This window comes from Bubalus kerabau, chromosome 3 (genome assembly GCF_029407905.1).
Source record: "Bubalus kerabau isolate K-KA32 ecotype Philippines breed swamp buffalo chromosome 3, PCC_UOA_SB_1v2, whole genome shotgun sequence".
In the NCBI taxonomy this organism is placed as follows: domain Eukaryota; kingdom Metazoa; phylum Chordata; class Mammalia; order Artiodactyla; family Bovidae; genus Bubalus; species Bubalus kerabau.
In genome coordinates this window covers 91,298,808-91,323,484 of record NC_073626.1, presented here as the reverse complement: position 1 = coordinate 91,323,484, position 24,677 = coordinate 91,298,808, and the positions used below count along the sequence as shown (strand labels likewise).

Below are 24,677 nucleotides of genomic sequence, written 5' to 3'. Positions count from 1 at the left end.
TGAGAAGAGAATAGCTATCCAGAAAATCAGTGAAGTGTGATTAGAGCTTTGAGTTTAGTATGCATTCCTGAAGACTTAAGTTTTGACCTCTGTTTTGAACTGATTCATTATAAACAAGGATTTCATGTCTGATAATACACTTCAGTTATTCATAGTATGATAATTTCATAGTCTGATGCATAAAACTATTGTGGCTAGCTTTGATTATGTGCAACTTCACTGATAATGTATTTTGTAAGATGAATAAATGATTGTCTTATAATAATAGGTGCGTTTATTCTAGTCAAAACTGGAATCTAAGTGAGTTTAAAGTTTGAATATTCAAACCAAAGTAAAAGCTCATGACAATTTTAGTTTTAAAAATAACAACTTTAATATTTGTATTCACTTCTATACCTACTTTGTTATTAATGCCACATCATAGTTAGCCTGACACTTTCCCTGTAAGACTAAAGAAATTATTGATGTTTTCTATATATAAGGGATGAATTTTTTTAATAATGATCTAGTTTACAGCCAAAATGTATTAATGGTACAAATAATTCATCTGAAAGAAGGAACAAAGTACTTACTATGGAAAGTGGCAGTGAGACAGAATTCATGTTATTCTTTTTGAGGAGGGCTTTAGCTCTGACACTCACCAGCATAATTCCATTTACTGTCTCTTTGATCTTTATGCTATTGTCAAATATTTTACTTCTACATACATTGTAAAGCCCATAATATGGTACTGTTATTTTTACTGTAAATAGTCAGTTGTATTTTTAAAAAATTATACGAAGTCAGAAACACGATCTTTTTATTCTCCTACATAATTATTTATAGTTTCCTGCACATCTTCCTATAAATTCTAGTTTCCATCTCAACTCATTTCCCTTCATCCCAAAGAACTTTCTCTAGCTTTTCTTGTGTTTCATGTCTGCTGCCAACACATTCTCTCGGCTTTAACTTATCTGAAAGTGTTTTTATTTACTAATTTTTAAAGGATATTTTTGCTAGATATATGATTCAGGATTAATAAGCTTTCATTTTCAGTGCTTTAAAAAGGACATTGTTCATTATCTTCAGAGTTCCATAGTTTCTGATGCAAAATCAAGCAACATTTGCATTATTTTTCTCATTAAAATAATGTATCTTTTCTCTGACTGACTTTCATATTTTTTCTCTTTTTTGTTGACCTTTAGCAGTTTTACTCTAACAAGCCTTAATTATGTTTTTCTTATATTTAACCTGGTTGGGGTTCACTGAAATTCTTTATGTGTTGGTGATTTTACCAAAGTTGGGACATAGTTAACTATTATTTCTGTAAATAAATTTTTCTGGCCCAAAATTCACTCTCCTCTCCTGGAATAACTTGACACCATCTCTCAAGTTACTGTAGTTCTGCTCACTTTTAAAAAGTCTTTTTTCTCTGTGTTCTTCATTTAAGACTTTATTAATCTGTCTTCAGATTTGCTGTTTTTTTCTCCCATGGGCTCCAATCTGTTGTTAAGCCCATCCAGTGAATTTTTTTTCAGACAATTTGGCTTTTTTTTTTTAATAGTTTTCATGTCTCTGATGACATTCCCCATCTATTCCCTCCTTAAGTATATCTTTTGCATTATGTCGTTGAGTGTGTTTATAAAAAGCATTTTAAAATCCTCTGATCTTCCCAGCATCTATGTTTTCTGTAAGTCTGTTTCTGTTATTTTCATCTCTGAGAGTCACAGTTTTCTGTTTCTTCTTCTGCCTTGTAGTTTTAAATTATAGGCTGGTTGTTGTGGATGATATATTGTTAGCACTCTGCGTTGTCTCCTCTTAGGGGTCTAAGCTTTGTTGTGGCAAATAACTAAATTACTGACAGGTGCTGTTTGATCCTTCACAGTTGATTCTGTTCCTTACTAGGACAGATCTATTTTAGATGGGTTTTACTCCCTAGCACATGGCCCTTACTCTGTAGCATTGTTGTTACTCCTAAGCATGGCCTTTGTGGAGACTAAATGCTGAGGTGATCAGTAAGGTCTGCACTGTAACTGGGCTGGAGGTCCAACATCACCTGGTACGTATTCAGTTCTCATTCTGCCCTCCACCAAACCTGCATATATGCAGTGCTCATACATACATATACAGCCCAGTGCTCAACTAACGACTCGTGAGTAGACCATACACAGACTTGCAGCGTCTCCTCTGCATAGCCCTCTCCTCCCCAGTATCCTGCCCTGCAAATTTTAACCTCTTTAGCATCTCCAAATTCCAGTCTTTCCCCCTCAGGTAACTAAGACCATCATGCCCAAATGAACTTGCCATCCATCCAGCCCATGAATTGATAGCAGTCTTTCCAGGATAAATTTCTGCTGAAAATCAAGTTTGGAGTTGATGCCAGCTGAGCCTAACTCCCCATCTCCAACTGGAGCCCAGCCTTTTTGTTGTCTGGCCTTAGTGACACCCAGGGACACTAGGAAATCTTGACCATTTAAAGAGGACAGAATGTATATTCGTAATTATTGAGTCTTCAAGGAAAGATTAAATCACACTCCTTGCACTCTGCTAATTACCTTGTAGATTTATATAGTGGGCTGTAGACAGATTTTCATCAGAAATGATTAACAAAGTTTCAATGCATAAATGAAAATCTGCCTTTATAGAGACTGCCCCTACTTAGTATATGGTTCATTTTTCAGGGCTGATCAATGTTAGTAAAATATATATATCCTAATTCTAAGTATGTAAAATACTTTAATATATCACCACAATTTAGTCATCACAATCAGCCTAAGAAGAAGTTAGAAATAATAGTTTTATTGTTCCTATTTTACAGATGGTAAAACTGGAGTTCTAAATAAATGGTTTTCAAAATCACATCATAATTGAAAGACCTTGGACTTAAACATAGGCAGTCTAGCTCCAAATTCTGTGCTTTTTCTGCTCTTATCCTCTGTCTCTTGGTATTTGTGGTTTTCTTAGTGCCTGTCTATCCCCCAAACTGGAAATTTCCATGTCATCCTTGACTTCAGTTTTCAGTAAGTAGATTATCTGGCTGCTGTCCAAAGAATAGGTGGGGGAGGGCTGACATTTGAAGGACAGTGAGCCCAGGTGGCATGTTATTGGTTCAGCCAAGATGGAAAGAGTAGATGGGTTGGATTTATATTAAATATTTTGGAGATGGTTAACAGAGTTGCAGGTGGATCGGATGAGAAAGATAAAGGGAAGAGAAAAATCAAGGATGGTCCTATTTTATTTTGGGCAAATGTGGGGATGGTGGATAGTCTTCTTGCAACCAGTTTTTCCTGATTCTAGTATATTCTCGACTTGGCCACAAGAGTTATCTTCCTTATAAATGTGACTGTATTGCATTCTCTCACTCTTCTGCTTTAAAACCTCCACCAGGTAACGTTTCCTGTGTGGGAGAAGAACACATGAACCACTGAACTCCACCTCTTAATACTAATGCCAGGTTCCTTGTCTATCTATATCTAATGTTGTTTGATAGTGCCTACCTCATGGGGCAACAGTCAAGCTAAGTGAGATAATGTCTGTAAAGCTCTTGACATAATATCTGACACAGATAAACTCAGTAACAGTTCATGTTAGAGTATTAAGACTAAGCTTTTTTAGCTTGGAATACATGACCCTGTACATAAAATCATGTCTTACTCAATGTTTGTCTCTCCAGCACCCCCTGTGGCACTTGTAGTAGGAATTCCCTGATGGGCGGTATGAATGTGTGTGTGCAGGTATGCAATGACCTGCCCCTTTGAAGTGGGTGAACCAGTTTATAACAGTTTACTCCATCCTGTTATCAAAGTCTGCAAATGTGTTGCTTTGTGAACCATTTGTAAGAAACTTATCTTTATGCAACATAAGCATAAAATCACATATAACAAGGATACCAAACAGTGAGCCATTTAAATGGCATCAGAAAATTCTGACCATGTGGTATTATCTTTTTTTAAAAATGGTATGAAAATGTGTATGTATATTTAGTATGATTGTGTACTCATTATACAAGGAGGGGGATAGTACAGGGGTAAGGGCACAGACTCTGAAAGCTGATTGCTTGCTTGCTGTGTCGTGTCTGACTCTTTGCAACCCCGTAAACTGCCATGGGATTCTCCAGGCAAGAATACTGGAGTGGGTTGCCGTTTGCTTCTCCAGGGGATCTTCCCAATCCAGGGATTGAACTTGCATCTCCTGCATTGCAGGCAGATTCTTTACCACTGAGCCATCAGGAAAGCCCACCTGAAAGCTGATGCCTGGATTCAAATGTTGCTCAGCTGTTGACTAGCCAGGTGTCTTTAGGCAAGTCGCTTAGCACTTCTGCTTCAGCCTCCAAATCTGAAAGACTGCTTTAAATATAAATGCATTAACATACATAAAATGCCTGGAATAGTGCCTGGCACAGAATAGGTGCTCAGGAAATATTACGTTCTGCTGCTGCTGCTGCTGCTGCTGCTAAGTCGCTTCAGTCGTGTCCGACTCTGTGCGACCCCAGAGACAGCAGCCCACCAGGCTTCCCCGTCCCTGGGATTCTCCAGGCAAGAACACTGGAGCGGGTTGCCATTTCCTTCTCCAATGCATGAAAGTGAAAAGTGAAAGTGAAGTCGCTCAGTCGTTCCTGACTCTTAGCGACCCCGTGGACTGCAGCCTACCAGGCTCCTCTGTCCATGGATTTTCCAGGCAAGAGTACTGGAGTGGGGTGCCATTGCCTTCTCCGATATTACATTCTACTTAATAATAATACAGTTTTTAATAATTCTGTATACACACATGCACACTTGATATGTTGAAAAAAGGCCAACAGGAAACATAAACAGTGGTTTTCTCTGGATATAGGATTACTGGGGAAAAAAATTGTTACCATGTTTTATATTTATTATAATCAAGAGCAACCATATATATTAAATTTCTTATAAACCAGCAGGCATGCGGTATTTCCACTCGCCTTCTTCCTCCCTCCCCAGACGTGACATCTTCTCAGCTAGCTGAAGTGCACTTGCACTCACACCTGCAGATTTCTTGCAGAGGCAGAAAGGCATAAAATTAGAATCAGGAGAAGGAAAACAAAAATGGAAAAGTAACTCATATTAAGAACCTCCTTTGTGCCCCGGATTCTTTCTGTGCATCATGATTCTTTAAGATCATAAGTATCTGTGATATGTTCATCAGTGGAAAAATATTATTTATGTATATTTTAAAATTTTATTTATTTTTTAGGATATTCGTAACGTCCTATTGTGGTCTCCACTCTTTTCTTTTGACAGATGTTTTGTTCAGTTTATGGTAGACCCTGGGCCTTGCTTTCTGAAGCCGTGTTTTTCTCTTGCAGGGAGTTTGCCTGGCGTGATCCTGAGTTGCCTGAAGTCATTCACATGCTGCAGCACCAGTTCCCGTCAGTTCAGGCAAACGCAGCGGCCTACCTGCAGCACCTGTGCTTTGGTGACAACAAAGTGAAGATGGAGGTACAGGACCAGAGCCTGGGGTGCCCAGGACAGCAGGCGGGGAGCAGGGAGGGTGGAGCAGTGCCTTTCTATTTAGCAGCTGTGTGCCTGCGTGCTTGAGAAATGGCCCAGTGTGTCTAGAGGCCCTTTAAAAGAGATGTTTCGATACCAGTTACTCTTTTACTTCTCAACTGTGCATTTCAATATTTCTTGGGAAAAGCTGCAATGAGGATATTTCTGGAAGTACATTTAGCTTTTTCAAATCATGTGTCCACTCATTACCTTATTTATAAAACATGAAGCAAAATCAATTTAAGCTGCAGTTTTAAAAGTATTTTCTGTAAATCTATTAGATACAAATTATAATATGTACTTGTGAGCTCATGTATTTTATGAGATTCTGGTCAAGATTGGTGCCAACACGTAATTAAGTAAAGAATTTATAGCCATTACTAATTCTGAATATATATGAATATTTTATTTCAGATTTTAAGCATTTTGAGCTTTTATTGAAAATAGTCACTGGTTTTGGCTGGATTTCACATTTTAAGCCACTTTTCCCCCTGCAGTGTCATGCAGCATTTGTTTTTTTCATCCCTTAAAATTTAGAACAACACACAGTTACAGACCTAAAGGTGGATACTGCAGATAAAGCCCCAAAATATTCATATAATATACTAATGAAGTGACAAATGGAAGAAAATTTAGAAGAGGAGAGTCACCCAGAGACACGATTCTAGAAAGCCAATGACTTCAGTCAAAACTCCGCTCCTGTGTTTTCTTCATCCCCGCATAACTTTGTTGTGCTTGTGTATTTGTGCATTTCACTCAGAAACAGCAGCGTGATCCCTGTGTACGTTCAGAGGTTGGTGTGTGACTGTGCTACCTGAGTGTGGCCCTTCGTCCACCTAGGGTCTCCCTTCCCTTCTTTAAACCATGAACCTGTGAAAAGAGCTTCATCTTAGAGAGCGTCCTTAAAATTTATAAAGCACGTTTTCTTAGAATAAAAAGTGCCCTTTTGAAATGATCTGAACTTATCTGTTTTCCATGATCTTTCCATAATAGTCTTTTGTTTGACCTCTGATTGACCACATGTCACTTAGGCCTGGTGCTTAATATTTTTCATTCTAGGTGTGTAGGTTAGGGGGAATCAAGCATCTGGTTGACCTTTTGGACCACAGAGTTTTGGAAGTTCAGAAGAATGCTTGTGGTGCCCTCCGAAACCTTGTTTTCGGCAAGTCTACAGATGAAAATAAAATAGCCATGAAGAATGTTGGCGGGATTCCTGCCTTGTTGCGACTGTTGAGAAAATCGATTGATGCAGAAGTAAGGGAGCTGGTCACAGGTGGGTAGAAAATGTGATCTTGTCTTGAAGGAGGTGTTGAAAACCATCTAGACTCTGCCCGTGTGTGCTGGCATTGGGAAGGACTGTAGAAGGTCTAGGAGGAGGTGCTGATAGAGTGCTCACAGCTGTGACGGTGGCTCGTACAAGTTACTCGAATGGTTCAGAGGCCCTTGCAGCGCTCGAGTCGTCTCTCCTAGTCTCATTCGTTGTGTTCGCTAGTGAGCAAGTATCAGCTAACAGATCTCTTGTTCACAAAGGGTTGAATACATTATTTTTCATTACACACTCCATAGTAATTACTCATTTTAAATAGATTTGGTTTCCTTCGTTATGAAAATAAACTGTACTTAATGGATTGGCTACCTGCCACTTCAGTTCAGCCAGTGTCTGAATGCCTATTAGTATCTCAGACACTTCTCCAGGTAATTGGAGATGTAAAATGGATAAAAGTCCCTGCCCTCATGTAGCACTTCGATTCCAGTGGAGCACAAGTGATTTTCTGTGAATGTCAGTGAAAAGTGGCAAGTGCCCAACTCAGTAGAGGTTGCCCTGGGAGCACAGCTGATGGGTAGGGAAGTTCTCTGAAACCAAAGGAGGCCGAAAGGTTCAGGAGGCATTGGCTGGGTACAGAGGGGATATATTTCCAGTCGCAGGCAGAGGCTCGGAGACAGCATGGGATGTAAGCAGAGCTATCAGCAGAAGGGGGATTCTGCAAGAAGATAAGACCAGAGAGGAACACAGGCCTGCTTTGGGGAACTTGTGTTCCCGATGCAGTGGGAGGGATCACGGGGCATGGCATGGCTAGTTTGGGCTTTTAAATGCGTTCTTCCAGCAGGCAACTGGGTGGGGGATTAATTTAAAGTAGAGGAGTCTGGCACCTGAGAGGGATGTGAGGAGGGTAGGAGTCTAGAGATAATGGCTTGTACTATTCACTGGTAGTGGGCAGTGAAGAAGAGGGAGCCATGAGAGAAATATTTCATGGCCAGGGCTTGATTGTCAAATTTGGGGAGTGAGCAACCCAGAGAAACAGTGATGCTTTGTCTTGAGGTCAAGCTGAAAAAACCATTCTGTAGGAGGGTGAATAAATGACAGCACTATTTATAATAGACTATTAGGGGGAAATACTGAGTATTCATTGGTAGAGAAATGGTTAAATAAATGGCAGTACATCCACACAGTGAAACTACATAGAAGGGTTAAAATAAGTGCATTAGCACTATCTGTAGCAACAGAGAAATCTCTACAACTGCTTGCAGAATGATAAACCCAGTATGATACTATAGTATAAGTGTTAAAGTATGCAGGTTGAGGCTATAATTAATTTTTTGATAGAGACACACGCAAGAAAGTCAAAAATTTTTATTGAAATGATAAAAGAGAGATTCAGGATAGTTGGTTATGTCTACAGGGTTCAGGTGGAGAAAAAGGGATTGGGGAGTAAAATCCAGCTCCATTTCTTTAAAAAGAAAGAGAAATCTAAAACAAATAAGACAAAATGTTAATGCAGCTGATCCTTGGATAACCTGGGGTTTGGAGGCACTGATCCCCTGTGCAATCAAAACTCTGAATAGCTTACAGTCAGCCCTCCACATGTGTAGTTCCGCCGTATCTACAGTTCTACATCCATGGATTTGTACCGGCTGTACAGCACTGTAGTTTTTACTATTGAAAAAAAAGCCACATTATTAGTGGACCCATTTCAAACCCATATTGTTCAGAATTCAATTTCATTTAACAAAACTGGGGCTAATAGACATCTGGGTGTTTGTTTTATACTTGCTTTGCTATTTTTCATGCTTGAAATAGTTAACTTAAAAAGTTGTAACAACGTTCTTTTTCAAAATTAAACCCATTCCCCAGTGGCTTCCAGTGTCAAATCAGAGCTTTAGGTTCTGTCAGCTCTTACTCAGTCACACTTAGGAATATATTAATAACAAACCATCTTGAATCTAATATTTAGTTAAGGGGAATCAGCTTTCTTGTAAGATATTAATGTTCAAAGTAAATACCCTGTATTCAAATAAAGTATGAAAATTGTGTACTAAAAGTAGAATCCACATTATGTATAAACTCCAAAATGGATTGCTTGCCCTAATGTAGTTTGAATATTAATGCTTTAACACATCTAAATTACATATTGATTTAGGTGTATGTACTTCCTTTTTATAATATGTTCTTAAAACATCAAACCCTCTCACACACACAAAAATAATTTCTTTGTATTTACATATTGTGTATTGTGTGTGTGTATGAAATGAAAACTAGAACAAGAAATAGAATTAAGAAGAAAAGATTATAGACATAGCCGTTTAAGAAGCTAGGACCGTCACTGTGATTACACCCAAAAATTTATCCTAAGCTCCCTGTTAGGCATAGAGAAGATGGTGTTATTTGCAGTATATGAGTTTTTTCTTTCCTCATATGATATTTCTTTCCCATCACTTTGAACATATATATGAATGTTCAATATTTTCTCCTAGTAACATACCTGTGCAGCCAGCAAGGCTACCAAATGATGTGTGCGGGCTCCCTGAGGGACCAGGGGCAATCCAGGGTCAACCTGACCTTGGAAACACAGCGTCTGCTAGATCTGGTTCTCTTTTGATTAACTAGGCCAATTTTTCATGGCTTGGTCCTTAACATCCATAATGTGCAGCTTTTTTCTCTTCTATCATAATTTCTCACAGGAAGAGGGAGTCTTGGCAGCTTTTTTGTTTCTGAGGTTTTATCCTTGGGAGGAATTGTTACAGTGTCTTTCCTGAACTGAGCTCAAGAAATTTGTTATGATTTAGTGATGAACAAGAAGTAAAGTACATGAAAGTTTGGTGATTTCTTTTTCATTTTAGAATAAATCAAATTTATTTGAAGTAGAGCCAGACTGTACTACTAAGGGCTTTTATGTACTAATTTACCTGGTGCATACTCTGGATGGGAGTGCTAATTTAGCTGCTTTACTATATATTTCATCATTTCTATTTGGGAACAGTACTAAGTTGCTGAGAACACAAGATATTTTAAGACTTGGACCTTGACCTTGAAAGGAGGATATGAGTTTTCCCAATTCAAAAAACTATTTCCCTAATAGATTGTATCAGTTCCAATATAAAACTAGCAACAACCTCTGATATTTCTGTCTTAGAAACAGCTGCCAGTAGCTTTTAGCCTATTTTAGAAGTATTTTTTAGCCATAGTTATAGGGTAGGGAATATTACCAACTGTTTTATAACTCTGTATTTGTACCTGTAACAATTTATGCTGGTGTGTGGATGGATTGCTTACGAAATTTTTTTGCAAAAGTAGGCTTTGCTTTGGAATGGGAGTAGCCAGTGTGTAAACAGGTCACTGAGATGACAATATAGAAAGGAGCTGGACCAGAGAACTTACAGAATTGAGTTTCCAGTTTCAAAATGCTATATGTCAGCCCAAGTTTGATTTGTATATAAACATTATCTACCTAATATGAAACTACCAAATCATAATATAAATTGAGCATGGTTACTTGGCGGTGTATGTGTATTATATTTATACATTTATTTGTAGGTTAAGATTTATGGAGACAAGAAAAATCTACTCACATTTCTCAATTCCAGAATTTAGTAGTACCAACTTTAATGATCAGTAGTGGTTTATTGTTATTTTTAAATTTATTTATTTATTCGTATTTTTAGCTGTGCTGGGTCCTCATGGTGGTGCATGGGCTTTCTCCAGTTGCAGTGAGTGGGGGCTACCCTAGTTGTGGTGCAAAAGGCTTCTCGGTGCAGTGTATTTTCTTGTTGCAGAGCACAGGTTCTGCACATGTACTTAGTTGCCCCGTGGCATGTGGAATCTTTCTGGACCAGGAATTGAACCCTTGTCCCCGGCATTGACAGGTAGATTCTTAACCCCTGGAACCACCAGGGAAGTCCTCAGTAGTGTTCTAAGAGCAACTAATCCCTGATATGTTTTAGAGAATGACAACATCTAGAGATCCTTCTGCCCTTTCATTAACTATTCTTCAAGTCAAACACTCGTAAACTGTCTCTAAATCATAGAATCACAGGATTGGAGGGGACCTCAAAATTCATTTTGCCCATCAGCCATCTAACGCATGGAGCCCCTGGGTGGCTTCCCTGGTGTGCAAGCCGCCCACCATTTGCTTGAACCCACAGGGACAGGGAAGTCACTACTTTGTTATTACTCAGTCATTAAGACTGAGCAGCAGGGTTGTCCAGAAAGCACCAAGAAAACATTAAGTATGACTGGAGAAGCAAGGAAGAGAAGCCCTTGGGAGCTCATTTTGCCTAGGAATAGCCACTCCAGTATTCTTGCCTGGAAAATTCCATGGACAAGGGGAGCCTGGTGGCTACAGTCCATGAGGTTGCACAGTCGGACATGACTAAGCATGCACACACATAGTCCCAAGCCCAGCCTTCCAGACTGCTCCTAACTGGGAAGGCGTGCCCCAGTCTGAACCATTCTCATTAAAACACATCTGCTCCAGTCTTGGTATGCAGGGTGTGCTATGTGACTGCATCACCCAGCATTCCCTATCACCTGTCCATCTCCTAGAAGCTATCCTTCCAAATACTAATGTTCTGCCAGTGTCTCCACAAAGTACTCTGACCCTGGCCAACCTTGCATGATGCTTAGTCTTTGTAGGTATAGCCTAAGAGTTCTTGAGTTAAGTTATAGTCAACTTTGGATCATGAAATGTTCCAAAAAATGTTCCATGAAAGCACAATGCAACTGTCATGTTCAAAATATTGTATCACTTGAAAATTGGTATCCCCTTGTCCTGTTGTTCTTAATATTAAGTAATTCAACCTAGTTATTAATCCAAAGCCCTTTTTTCTAGTTCCTTTTGTTTCAGTTTGGCATTCTTAACACACTTCAGTGAAGAAGTTTTAACCATTAAAAAGATGCCTCGCCTTTGCTTTAAATATAATAACTGTCCAGGGCCTGCATTTTGGGCCACATCTTTATTTTCAGGGGAAAAAAGGAAAAAATACTTTTAGCCAAGTATATTTTCCCAGGAGAGTGTGGCTGCCATTGTTAATTAAAATAGTTCTCTAATATGTAACATGATTCTGTGTTTTCTTCATTGTGTTGAACATTTTCCAGGTTGAAACCTAATGAGCTTTTCTTCCAGTAACTGCTGATATGTGTAGGTGAGGTTTGTATTACAAAGATACTTTTTGCCTTTATTGTGCTTAAACCTGAAAGCTGGATAAAGTATGGTTTTCCCCCGGTTGGGTTGTAACATGAACATCTACTAGGTCACAGGCTATGGATGAAAAGTGGGATCATCTTGTCACTAGAAAAAATGTGTTGAATTTACTTGTTCAGGATAATTAGTGTTTCTAAGCTAGGATATGTCAGCTTCAAGTTATTGAGCATCCTGAAAGAATCACTTTTTAAAACTATAGAAATTGAAGATATTGCATAGAATCTGGAGGCCTGCCTTTTAATGCACCAGATGTCCCAAAATTATCACACTTCTCTTACCCCCATTAACACTGGTGTTAAATACCCAAAAGTAGCCTTTGGATAATAATGGACTTTGTTTAAATGACTGCCGTATTCACATTCCTTCCAATTTAGCAAGTGATTATTCATCCATATGGCTAAATAAAATATTTCCACACTGTTTATTTTAAAATTTTTGGATGCCAGCAATGGATTCCAGACACTATGAAGAACATGAAATTACGCATATTCCTTTCCTAATCATTAGCTCCATATTTCTAATTAGTTAATTAATAAGAAAATGATAGCTGTGGAAGAGGAAGAGTAGATGGGCCAGGCTAAAGTTTAGCAAACAGCAGGACATCCTATAAAGAGCCAGAGCTTAATGGACATGCATTCAGCCTTTTGGACGGTTGCTTGCCATTACAGGATGAAATAATTGCTAAACATGTCCCCTTGGCCTAATTAATGTGCCTTCAAAACAGTCATTTATTCTCTGATCCAGAGAGGAGTTGGCCTGCTACTGTCTGCTGTGCTTTTTGTCGGGCCCCTAGAGCTCTTCGGAGCCGCGTGGGTAGTTTTCAGAAATGAAGCAGCATCGCCCCCCAATTCTCAGCATAATTCGGTAGAATCCTTACCACTTGGCCCACTTTATAAAATAATAGCATTTTATTATTAAATGCATTCTCTTCTTTACTGAACATTTCAAACCATAAAAATCAGTAATGAGAAATAAAATGACCAAAGTTTCATTGGTAGCAAGACAATAATAGCTTGATAAATGCAACAACTGCTAATTCAAAGTCACAGAACTTTGAGCTGGAAAGGGCTGTAAAGAAATCTATTCTGCCCCTGGTATTTCAGCATAAGAAACTAGGGTGCAGAGAGGTTGGCTTCCCTGGCTTGCAGGCTGGAACTGTTTCCTCCCTGCCTCTGCCTGCCCCAGCCCATCCCCCAAGTCTGGGGGAGGGTGCAAAAGCCCATTTTCACATCTCATGTCCCTTAATCTTTCAAATTACTACCAAAAAGAATTTTTTTAAAAGTCCCATATCTCCTTTACTATGTGAATTTCACCCAGATGTATAGAGAAATATTTTTGAACTTAGTCACTAGCATGACTACATCAAACTAATGATCAGGTAGTTTGCTTCAAATATGTGAAATGTGATCTTAGCCCTGTATTTCAAGATTTGCATCCTGAGTATGAAAAGATTTGCCCTTGGAAGTGGAATGTGACATTCTGTTTAGTGCATAGGGTTCTGAACACCAAGCAGGATGAGGCAGTCAAGTGGGGAGACTCAGAGACTCCTGTAGAATTCAGGTGGTCAGCCACTGGTCTGGGTGGGGTATCTCAGCACGAGCCAGGCCCCGTTAACGACACTCTCTCAGTAAACTAGCCAGCATGTTAGTGTGAGAAGGATGAGAGCACATGACAAAATACCCAAAAAAGATGCCCAGAAGACCCCATCCATGTTTCTCAGGTCTTTTGCAGTTTCGGAGTCTTTCTGATCTCTTAAGACCTAGGACTGGAGGCCCTTCTGTCTCTAAGCTGCTCTGCTTGGATCAGATGACTCAGTAGAAGCTTGGTGCCATTACAAATGCATAAGTACATTCCTGGAACACATAGAAGTCAGCTGTGGAACCTACAACTGCAGGAACTTTTTCTTAGGGCAATCTCTGTGTAAATGGCCTAACTCTGTCAGCACCTGAAGTGACCTGAAGATCAACCAGGGTGGCCACGTCACTCCCCCCACTGCCACCTCTGCATCAGAGCACTTCTCTTAAAGGATTTCCCTTCATGTGACCCATTCACTTTTATAAACTGCCCCCCAGCAGAAGCAATCATCCTTTATGTGCCTTACGGGCCATTCTTAGTCAGCAATTCTAAATTGTAAGCTGATTTATTTTCAGAGGAAATGCCTTTCCAGGGTACATAAGACCTTATCCCTCCGTGATGTCATTAATCCTCTCAACCTGCCTCTGAAGTTGGGAAGTTACCTAGGTAAGAAAGAATATGATGAAATGCAAATGTGGGTCTGTAAGTGGAGCTTTAGAAATTGATAGATCTTTTTAAAGATGCTGTGATCCACCTTTATATCGGAAAAATCACAGAAACAAAGGCTAACCCTTACGTTAAGACTCTATACAGATAAAGATCAATCATTTGAGTCCTTTGGCTGGAAAGAATTTAAACAGCCAGAGTAGTCCCTTCCAATTGAATATGCAGGCTGGGACCGCACTGTGTGCAGCATCTGAGCCATCACTCACTGTGACAGCAACCGGAGGTCCTGACCATCGTGACCACAGCAGGGTCCGAGTTAGCTTTCCCATGCCTGGCATGGAGTACGTGTTAGCTGAACAGGAAATCTCAGGGAGCAACCAGGGTCACAAAGCAAGCCCCGCAGGCTGGCTGGGCCAGGCCTCCCTGTGGGACCCAGCTCTCGAGGCAGCTGCACTGCCCCCCACCTAGGATGCCACTGTGCCAACCAGCAATGAGTGTAGCAAGGCCCAGGCTGGCAGCAGGGGCACAGGAAGAAGAAAGCCAGGAGCTAGGAGTGTAAGCCAGGCCCAGGACTGCACATTCAGCTAGTCTGGGGGTCACCACACATGTTTTAGGAATCTCTGCTGAGATGGTCTCATCTTGGGAACCCTGGAGATGATTATCCCACCATGACTTGTTTTCCTGGGAATTTCCAGAGAAAGCCATTACTATAATTAAAGACACTCTCATAATAATTGCTTTCCCATTATTTCATTTCTGTCTCAGTGTCATAATTTATTCACAGCATTCCTGTCCTAGTGGAAAGTTTGAGACATTTACCTGAAGCCACAAATAGCAAATACTTCTAACACTATTTTTTCCCACTCCCCCCTTGATTTCCTTGTTTCTGTCAACTGAACCGTAGTGTCACACATGAGCTTAAACTGTTGACTCATCTTTGACATCACCCTCAGCTTACATCAGGCTCCAAATTATCATCACAAGCATCCTCCCTCCCTCTTCCCGTCCCCTCCGCACTCCTTCAGGTCCTCATCACATGCTCCCTGAAGTACTGTCCTTGGACACAGGCTCTGCCCCTCCTGGTCCCTCAGTGTCACTGTCCCCTCCTGGGATGACCCCTGGCCTTACAGTCCACACTTCCCCACCTGCCAGCCAAATCTACAGCCCCTGTGCTCACCTTCCCTTCTGGGCCAACCCCAGCCTCAAGGTTCCCCCATTCCTACCCCTCTCAATGGAAGAGCACCCCAAGCCCACTTCCCCCTGGCCTCTACCTTTCACACTCCAGCTTGAATGCCATGGTCTCCAGTTCCACACCAAGGTGGAGCTTCGCCTACTCAGTGAACATCCAGAGGCAACCTGGTATTGGGAGTGAGTGTGGGCTCCAGAGTCTGATGGACTTGTTTCCTTCTTGATCTCTGACCCCTGGCAAGTCCTCCTCACCAGCACCAGCTTCCCCCAAAGATAAACACAGCACCTGCCACTTGGGGTTGCTGTGGAGTGCCTGACACAAACCACATGCAAGCTGGCCTTGTTGCTCTTCCCGCTGGTGACTCCTTGGTCACTGCTGCCTGGAGCTGTAACTGTTTGTGTCAAGGCCTCCTGGGAGCCAAGGTCCCGCCTACTTGTATCCTTTAGTGTCTGACGTAAAAGCACCCCTACCAGCACTTTTCCAGTAGAAGTGTAAATGCAGGGCACGTGTTATGAACTTCCTAGTAGCCACATTACAAAGGAAAAGAAACATCTGTTTATTTTAATAGTGTAATTTGTTTAACCCAGTAGTTCCAAAATATCACTTCAACTTGTAAGCACTACGGAAACTATTAGTAAGGTGTTCTGCATTCACTTGTTTCATACCAGGTCCTCATAATCAAGTGCATATTCTACACTCAGCACATCTCAGTTTGGACTCGCTGCACTTTACATGCTCGATAGTCTAATATTTGTACCCACCTTTTTCAAAGATGCTTGCAGGGTGGGGATACACAACTGTAGCCTGTTCCTTAGAGCCCATGGATGCAGAATAGCTGGGAAGGGATGAACATGTATATACCACACAGTGTTCTGACCCCCAGAGAACTGAAACATGACCTGACTTGTCATGATGCGTGCTCTGTGCAGGGAACCATGGGCCAAGACCTTACTATCCCTTCTCTGAGTTAACACTCTTCACACCCCTATGGCTTGGATGCCTGGTGGACATCTCGTGAAAGAGCATAACTAAAACAAGAACAAACACTGAGCATGAGGGCAACTTATGAAGGAAAATGCAGGGGATGGTCAGGTCAGTTCAGTTCAGTCGCTCACCCGTGTCCAACTCTTTGTGACCCCATGAATCGCAGCACGCCAGGCCTCCCTGTCCATCACCAACTCCCGGAATTCACTGAGACTCACGTCCATTGAGTCAGTGATGCCATCCAGCCATCTCATCCTCTGTCGTCCCCTTCTCCTCCTACCCCCAATCCCTCCCAGCATCAGGGTCTTTCCCAATGAGTCAACTCTTCACATGAAGTGGCCAAAGTACTGGAGTTTCAGCTTTAGCATCATTCCTTCCAAAGAACACCTAGGACTGGTCTCCTTCAGAATGGACTGGTTGGATCTCCTTGCAGTCCAAGGGACTCTCAAGAGTCTTCTCCAACACCACAGTTCACAAGCAGTAGTGATACCTGAAGTGTACTAGTACTGTTTTGGCTGTTTTATTTTTCTTTTTTCTTGCAGTGCCCATGAACTCATGTTGTTCGGCGTTGGGTGTTTTGTTTTGTTTTTGATAACTAGGAAGCAACATGAATACTATATAAAAATTAATGGGTTTAGATTTATTTCATATCAGAAAAAAATTGCATAGGCTGTTATATACGCTACTCGAAAAATAGCATTTTCCAAATGTTGTTTGGTTTTCTAATATCCTTTAAGAAATACATTTTTCAAATGGTGCTATTATTTTAATTAATCAGGTAAAATCAGTTTCTAATTTAACTATAGAATTATCACTTGGCTCTTTGAATAGCTATAAAACTAGTTTTAAATGTGAGCTCTTTCAAAATTCTGCAGCCAAGGATTTATGTGAAATGGTATTCTAATTACTTTATTCATTCTTTGTGGGGAAAATAAGCTTTCATCTCATATGGCAGTATTTCATTGTGGTTACTGGTTACTCTTAATTACGTGTACTTTTTCCTGTGATAGAGAATAAGCAGCATTTTCTTCAATAGGAGGCATGAAATTCCCTAACATATTCTAAATTTGTTTATGCATGTTCATAGTTCTTACAACAAAAAAAACTAATTGTTTTGAATAAAAACCTCAAGTTTCCTAAGCTGAATTATAGTTCATTTTTAACTTTTTCTTATTGTGGGCCCTGCATAAGTGTAACCAGACATATAAAAGAGTGAAAGAGTATTTCTTACCTACTATGCTTGCCTAATGAAATTTAAATTAATATTAAATTTAGAAAAAATGCTCATCATACTGTGAAAAGTCAACATGCTGAATATCTCTGAAGCACATTCTGCATTAGGATGTTAGAGCTAGAGGTTTATCGTGTTGATGGAGAATGCTAATCCTGAAGTTCTCTATTTCTTATCAGTCTCGCTGCATGTGGGAGTTGGTGTATTTTCTATTCATTACTTACTGCTCTAGGAGCATTCTCCCTGACCCATTAAATGAAGCCCTAGACAGACTAAGTGGAAAGAACATTATTTTATTACTACTTTAGTGATGTGGGTGCACACAGGTATTATTAGTCGGTCTTAAGACTGGTGCTTTTTACTTCGAGTAGAAAAGTCAAATCCATAGCTAAGGCTTTTAAGTTTAATTGAACCTTCTTCATCTAATATTGGTTGATCAGAACTGGTTACTTTAGCTTTCTATAACCTTTATTTTTTAAATAGAAAGTGGAAAAGAAAAACCAGTGTCTTGGAACTTGCTCTGATGTTCAAAATGGCAAGTTAAATCCATACCAAATGTAGTTTTGAGTGTTATATGGGAAAGTGCATGATTGGAGGTATAATGTAACCCTTAGTGTGGGATCAGAAAGCTGCCTTTGTGTGGATGCCACAAGCATATCAAAAATAGAATCCTTCCTTTTTTCTGATCAAGAATAATTTTGAACATTTTTTGAAGTTGCAGAAGAGGAAGCCTGAATTTCTATGGCAGACTGGTCTTATGAGTCATCCGAGTTGACCAAAAGATAGCCTACTTTGCTGCTCTATACATCTACAGAAGGATTCAGTTCAGTTCAGTTCAGTCGCTCAGTCGTGTCCAACTCTTTGCAACCCCATGAATCACAGCACACCAGGCCTCCCTGTCCATCACCAACTCCCGGAATTCACTCAGACTCACGTCCATTGAGTCAGTGATGCCATCCAGCCATCTCATCCTCTGTCGTCCTCTTCTCCTCCTGCCCCCAATCCCTCCCAGCATCAGAGTCTTTTCCAATGAGTCAACTCTTCGCATGAGGTGGCCAAAGTACTGGAGTTTCAGCTTTAGCATCATTCCTTCCAAAGAAATCCCAGGGCTGATCTCCTTCAGAATGGACTGGTTGGATCTCCTTGCAGTCCAAGGGACTCTCAAGAGTCTTCTCCAACACCACAGTTCAAAAGCATCAATTCTTTGGCACTCAGCCTTCTTCACAGTCCAACTCTCACATCCATACATGACCACTGGAAAAACCATAGCCTTGACTAGACGAATCTTAGTTGGCAAAGTAATGTCTCTACTTTTCAATATGCTATCTAGGTTGGTCATAACTTTTTCCTAAGGAGTAAGTGTCTTTTAATTTCATGGTTTCAGTCACCATCTACAGTGATTTTGGAGCCCCAAAAATTAAAGTCTGACACTGTTCCCACTGTTTCCCCATCTATTTCCCATGAAGTGATGGGACCAGATGCCATGATCTTCGTTTTCTGAATGTTGAGCTTTAAGCCAACTTTTTCACTCTCCACTTTCACTTTCATCAAGAGGCTTTTAAATTCCTCTTCACTTTCTGCCATAAGGGTGGTGCCATCTGCATATCTGAGGTTATTGATATTTCTCCCGGCAATCTTGATTCCATCTTGTGCTTCTTCCAGCCCAGTGTTTCTCATAATGTACTCTGCACATAAGTTAAATAAGCAGGGTGACAAATACAGCCTTGACATACTCCTTTTCCTATTTGGAACCAGTCTGTTGTTCCATGCATACCTCTAAATAATTTCACATTTTATATTTGGGAAACATTGACCCTGCAGTTTTGCAGTTTGAGGGATGGGGATCCAGGCATTTTGGTGTAACTTCTGGTGCTGGGAGATGGATCAGCAGTGTGCTTCCCCTAGCCCATAACTAGGGTGCTGGTTTCAGCAACTGTCCGTTTAGGTCTTCAGGTGAAAAACAAGCAAAACTATGCTGGCGAATTCCCTTGAAGATTCACACCACTGTTCTGACCCTCTCCCTATAGTTACAGACATGAAAGGATACTCTCAGGACACTCAGAAAAGAAGTGAAAAGGGTGGAATACTTAGGAACTAAATCTGACAGGCAAGCAGTAAAACAGAAATCTAAAAACAAATACAGGCTATTTAAGTGGATCCATTAACATATATTCCTGAGCTCCTATTGTGTTCCCTGCATAAGTGTAACCAGATATATAAACGAATGAAAGAGTATTTCTTACCTACTATGCTTGCCTAATGAAATTTAAATTAATATTAAATTTAGAAAAAATAAATGCTCATCATACTGTAAAAAGTCAACATGTGGAATTTCAAGCCCACCAAATCATTAAATGGAAAGTTTATTTTGTGTGTCTTGACTCTTTAAGGTATGATGTGTAAAGCACATTGTGCCTGGCAAAGAGTAAGACCACAGTAAAAAGGCTGTTACTGTTATTGATGTTGATTTGTGAACGTTCTGCTGTCCAATCCCAAGTAGATGTAATGGCTGGTAGTAGACTGTGAAATGACATATAACTACACTGATCATTCTAAATGCTGGACAAGGAACAGAAAGAGCCAGACAAAATTCTCATTCTGGGACAGAAAATCAGGCCAATCTACAAACCTGGTAATTATTCTTTGCCACAGTAGATCTTAGAAGGGGCCAGGAGTGGAGGCAGGAACCATGAGAAACAAGCTTTTCTGCCAGTGATCAGGAGAACCTCTAAGCATCAGCCTCAGGAGAAGTGTGCCAAGAACCAGCCCTCTTCTTAGTCATGGTCTCACCTGAGGTTTGTGACTCAATACTGTTTAATTTTCTGTATAGATATATCTCATTTTATACCTATAGCCTACAATATGATAGACTTTACTTTCCATAAACCTTGCCTTAAGTGGATTTTACTGGAATGCATTATTCTATGAAGTAGAAGGTAGCTTATTGGAAAATGCAGCTCTCCCCCATGTGTAGAATTCTGTAGAGTGAGGACGGTGAAATTATTTCACAGAAAAAAAAAAAAAATTGCTCTATGGCCTTAGTAATCACATGATATAAAATTGTCAGCAGGGGAGGTTGGGAAATGACCCTTGCCAACACAGCCTCGGGGCCACACGCTGCCACGGATGCAGGCCTCTTCAGCGCCCTGGCAGTGGGGCCGGCCTGGTTGGCAGGAAGCGGTAGAGCCTGTTTGTGGCAGCTGCTGCCACCCACCCTTCCACCTCAACCTTTGGGCTTCTCTCAGCTCACCTATCATCTAGGCCAGAGCCAATCTTCAGAGACTCGTTTTTCACTCTTAGCTCCCAAGGTCTGTTCTGTGGTCATCCATCCTCAGATATTTTTCCCCTAATACAGCCCTTTTTAAATGCCTTTTAGACCCAAAACCCAGTTTTTCAAACAGCAACACACAAGTGAAGCCCAGTATTGAGAAAAGAGGCTGGAGCCACTCTGGGTGAACTGGGGTAGGACCTAGAGCCCTGCCCCCAGTTCTCCACCCACCCCTCCCCTGGCTCCCCCTGGAAGCCCAGCAGAACCCTCAGAATCTGTAGAGAAGTGGGGCCGCCTGTGGAGTTGAAGTTCATTTTGTGAACACCTGCCATGTGCGTCTGCCACAAAATAATTACGGAAGCAAAGGTCTGTCGTGGTGGACAGGACAAGCTTTAAGAGACAAAGCAGGGTCTTTCCTTTCCCTGATTCTGGACTGTCCAAATCTCCCTCGAGTCTGAGCCTAACAAGATGGGTCACCGCTAAGGCTGAGGTTTTGAAAAGCTGTGCTTTTTTTTTAAATATAAATTTATTTATTTTAATTGGAGGTTATTTACTTTACAATATTGTATTGGTTTTGCCATATATCAACATGAATCCGGCACAGGTATACACGTGTTCCCCATCCTGAACCCCCCTCCCACCTCCCTCCCCGTACTATCCCTCTGGGTCATCCCAGCGCACCAGCCCCAAGCATCGTGTATCATGCATTGAACCTGGACTGGTGATTCATTTCCTATATGATATTATACATGTTTCAATGCCATTCTCCCAAATCATCCCACCCTCTCCCTCTCTCACAGAGTCCAAAAGGCTGTTCTATACATCTGTGTCTCTTTTGTTGTCTCGCATACAGGGTTATCGTTACCATCTTTCTAAATTCCATATGTATGCCTTAGTATACTGTATTGGTGTTTTTCTTTCTGGCTTACTTCACTCTGTATAATAGGCTCCAGTTTCATCCACCTCATTAGAACTGATTCAAATGTATTCTTTTTAATGGCTGAGTAATACTCCATTGTGTATATGTACCACAGCTTTCTTATCCATTCATCTGCTGATGGACATCTAGGTTGGTTCCATGTCCTGGCTATTATAAACAGTGCTGTGATGAACATTGGGGTACATGTGTCTCTTTCAATTCTGGCTTCCTTGGTGTGTATGCCCAGTAGTGGGATTGCTGGGTCATAAGGCAGTTCTATTTGCAGTTTTTTAAGGAATCTCCACACTGTTCTCCATAGTGGCTATACTAGTTTGCATTCCCACCAACAGTGTAAGAGGGTTCCCTTTTCTCCACACCTTCTCCAGCATTTATTGCTTGTAGACTTTTGGATAGCAGCCATTCTGACTGGCATGAAATGGTACCTCATTGTGGTTTTGATTTGCATTTCTCTGATAATGAGTGATGTTGAGCATCTTTTCATGTGTTTGTGAGCCATCTGTATGTCTTCTTTAGAGAAATGTCTGTTTAGTTCTTTGGCCCATTTTTTGATTAGGTCATTTATTTTTCTGGAGTTGAGCTGTAGGAGTTGCTTGTATATTTTTGAGATTAGTCCTTTGTCAGTTGCTTCATCTGCTATTATTTTCTCCCATTTTGAAGGCTGTCTTTTCACCTTGTTTATAGTTTCCTTTGTTGTGCAGAAGCTTTTAATTTTAATTAGGTCCCATTTGTTTATTTTTGCTTTTATTTCCAATATTCTGGGAGATGGGTCATAGAGGATCCTGCTATGATTTATGTCGGAGAGTATTTTGCCTATGTTCTCCTCTAGGAGTTTTATAGTTTCTGGTCTTACATTTAGATCTTTAATCCATTTTGAGTTTATTTTTGTGTATGGTGTTAGAAAGTGTTCTAGTTTCATTCTTTTACAAGTGGTTGACCAGTTTTCCCAGCACCACTTGTTAAAGAGATTGTCTTTTCTCCATTGTATATTCTTGCCTCCTTTGTCAAAGATAAGGTGTCCATAGGTGCGTGGATTTATCTCTGGGCTTTCTGTTTTGTTCCATTGATCTATATTTCTGTCTTTGTGCCAGTACCATACTGTCTTGATGCCTGTGGCTTTGTAGTAGAGCCTGAAGTCAGGCAGGTTGATTCCTCCAGTTCCATTCTTCTTTCTCAAGATTGCTTTGGCTATTCGAGACTTTTTGTATTTCCTTACAAATTGTGAAATTATTTGTTCTAGCTCTATGAAAAATACCATTGGTAGCTTGATAGAGATTGCATTGAATCTGTAGATTGCTTTGGGTAGTATACTCATTTTCACTATATTGAGTCTTCCAATCCATGAACATGGTATATTTCTCCATCTATTAGTGTCCTCTTTGATTTCTTTCACCAGTGTTTTATAGTTTTCTATATATAGGTCTTTAGTTTCTTTAGGTAGATATATTCCTAAGTATTTTATTCTTTTCATTGCAATGGTGAATGGAATTGTTTCCTTAATTTCTCTTTCTATTTTCTCATTATTAGTGTATAGGAATGCAAGGGATTTCTGTGTGTTGATTTTATATCCTGCAACTTTACTATATTCATTCATTAGTTCTAGTAATTTTCTGATGGAGTCTTTAGGGTTTTCTATGTAGAGGATCATGTCATCTGCAAACAGTGAGAGTTTTATTTCTTCTTTTCCAATTTGGATTCCTTTTATTTCTTTTTCTGCTCTGACTGCTGTGGCCAAAACTTCCAAAACTATGTTGAATAGTAGTGGTGAGAGTGGGCACCCTTGTCTTGTTCCTGACTTTAGGGGAAATGAAAAAGCTATGCTTATGGTGGGCTGTCCCACCCCAAAAGGGTAGGAGCAGAGAAAGGGTGAAAGAATGTCTTGGGGGAAGAAAGGAAACCCAGTCAGCGAGGCCCAGAAGTCAAAGCCAAGTGAGAGTGGAGAGCAGCCAGGACCCAAGACGGAACCCTGCATCTGCCTCCATCATTGACCATTGACAACCGTGTGGGTGGGTCAGGGCAGACATGGGGAATGATGGTCCTCTCGGTTCATAGAGTATTCTCTTTGGTTCTGACTGTGGCTTATACCCCTCCTCCAACCTTCATAAAGAAAGCAAGAAAGCTCCTGTCGGTTCTCTCCTGCCTCCCTCCTTTATAAAGGGCCCTGTGATTTTGTCAGGCCCAGAGGAGGCTGTGCAGTTTCTAGGCTGGCTTCTTGGTCACCAGACCCAGAGCAGCAGTTTTCAGTCTTGTCTCTGGCCTGACACTCTTCAGTCATGTTCACAAGCCTGATGTGCTTCCATGGACATGGGCAGATTTTGCCAACTCTGTCCCCTCCACAGGGCCTCGAACATTTTGTGTGCTGATAATTCTAAAAGCACTGTACTGATGAAAGCAACTTGCCAAGGGTACATCAGGAGTGTAGGGTTCTGAGGGACTTCAGTGCAGAGGAACCAGCTGTACCATTTCTCCTCCATCCCCTTCCCCCTTACTTAGGAAAATGCATTGATGTAAAAATTAGAGTAGGTATAATCTTGAAATTTCTCTAATTTCTAAAAGAGTAATTATTAGAAAATATGCATGCTACAACAATAATTTAACCCTCTTATGGTTGACACAGAAATGAGGACCTTCAAGTATGTTTGTAATTCAAGTAACACTCTAATAAGCTACGTTTAAGGTCTCTGGTCCTTGGAATCTTGATATGAATTACAGTATCAGTAGCTTTTAATTTATTGTTAGTGTCTTGCCTGTAACCAAAAAGGAATGGTAGTATTTTGCACATACTAAAAACACTCTTAACGTGGAAACAGAAATGTTTAAACCTTTTCTAAATAAGAGAGACGAAGCAAATGTGTGACC

General features: G+C 40.6%; 1 protein-coding gene across 14 annotated transcripts in view; it reads left to right on the top strand.

Annotated features, from left to right (window-relative positions):
• The window catches only part of PKP4 (plakophilin 4), a 259,721-nt gene that overhangs the window by 208,817 nt on the left and 26,227 nt on the right, over positions 1–24,677 (top strand). For 8 of the 14 annotated variants that reach the window (XM_055572503.1, XM_055572499.1, XM_055572498.1 and 5 more), the window contains 2 exons: positions 5,306–5,438; positions 6,549–6,762. In XM_055572503.1, coding sequence (XP_055428478.1) covers positions 5,306–5,438; positions 6,549–6,762 — 347 coding nt within the window. The remainder of the gene's footprint in view (positions 1–5,305; positions 5,439–6,548; positions 6,763–24,677) is intronic. The other 6 variants (XM_055572496.1, XM_055572495.1, XM_055572494.1 and 3 more) reach the window with 1 other exon arrangement.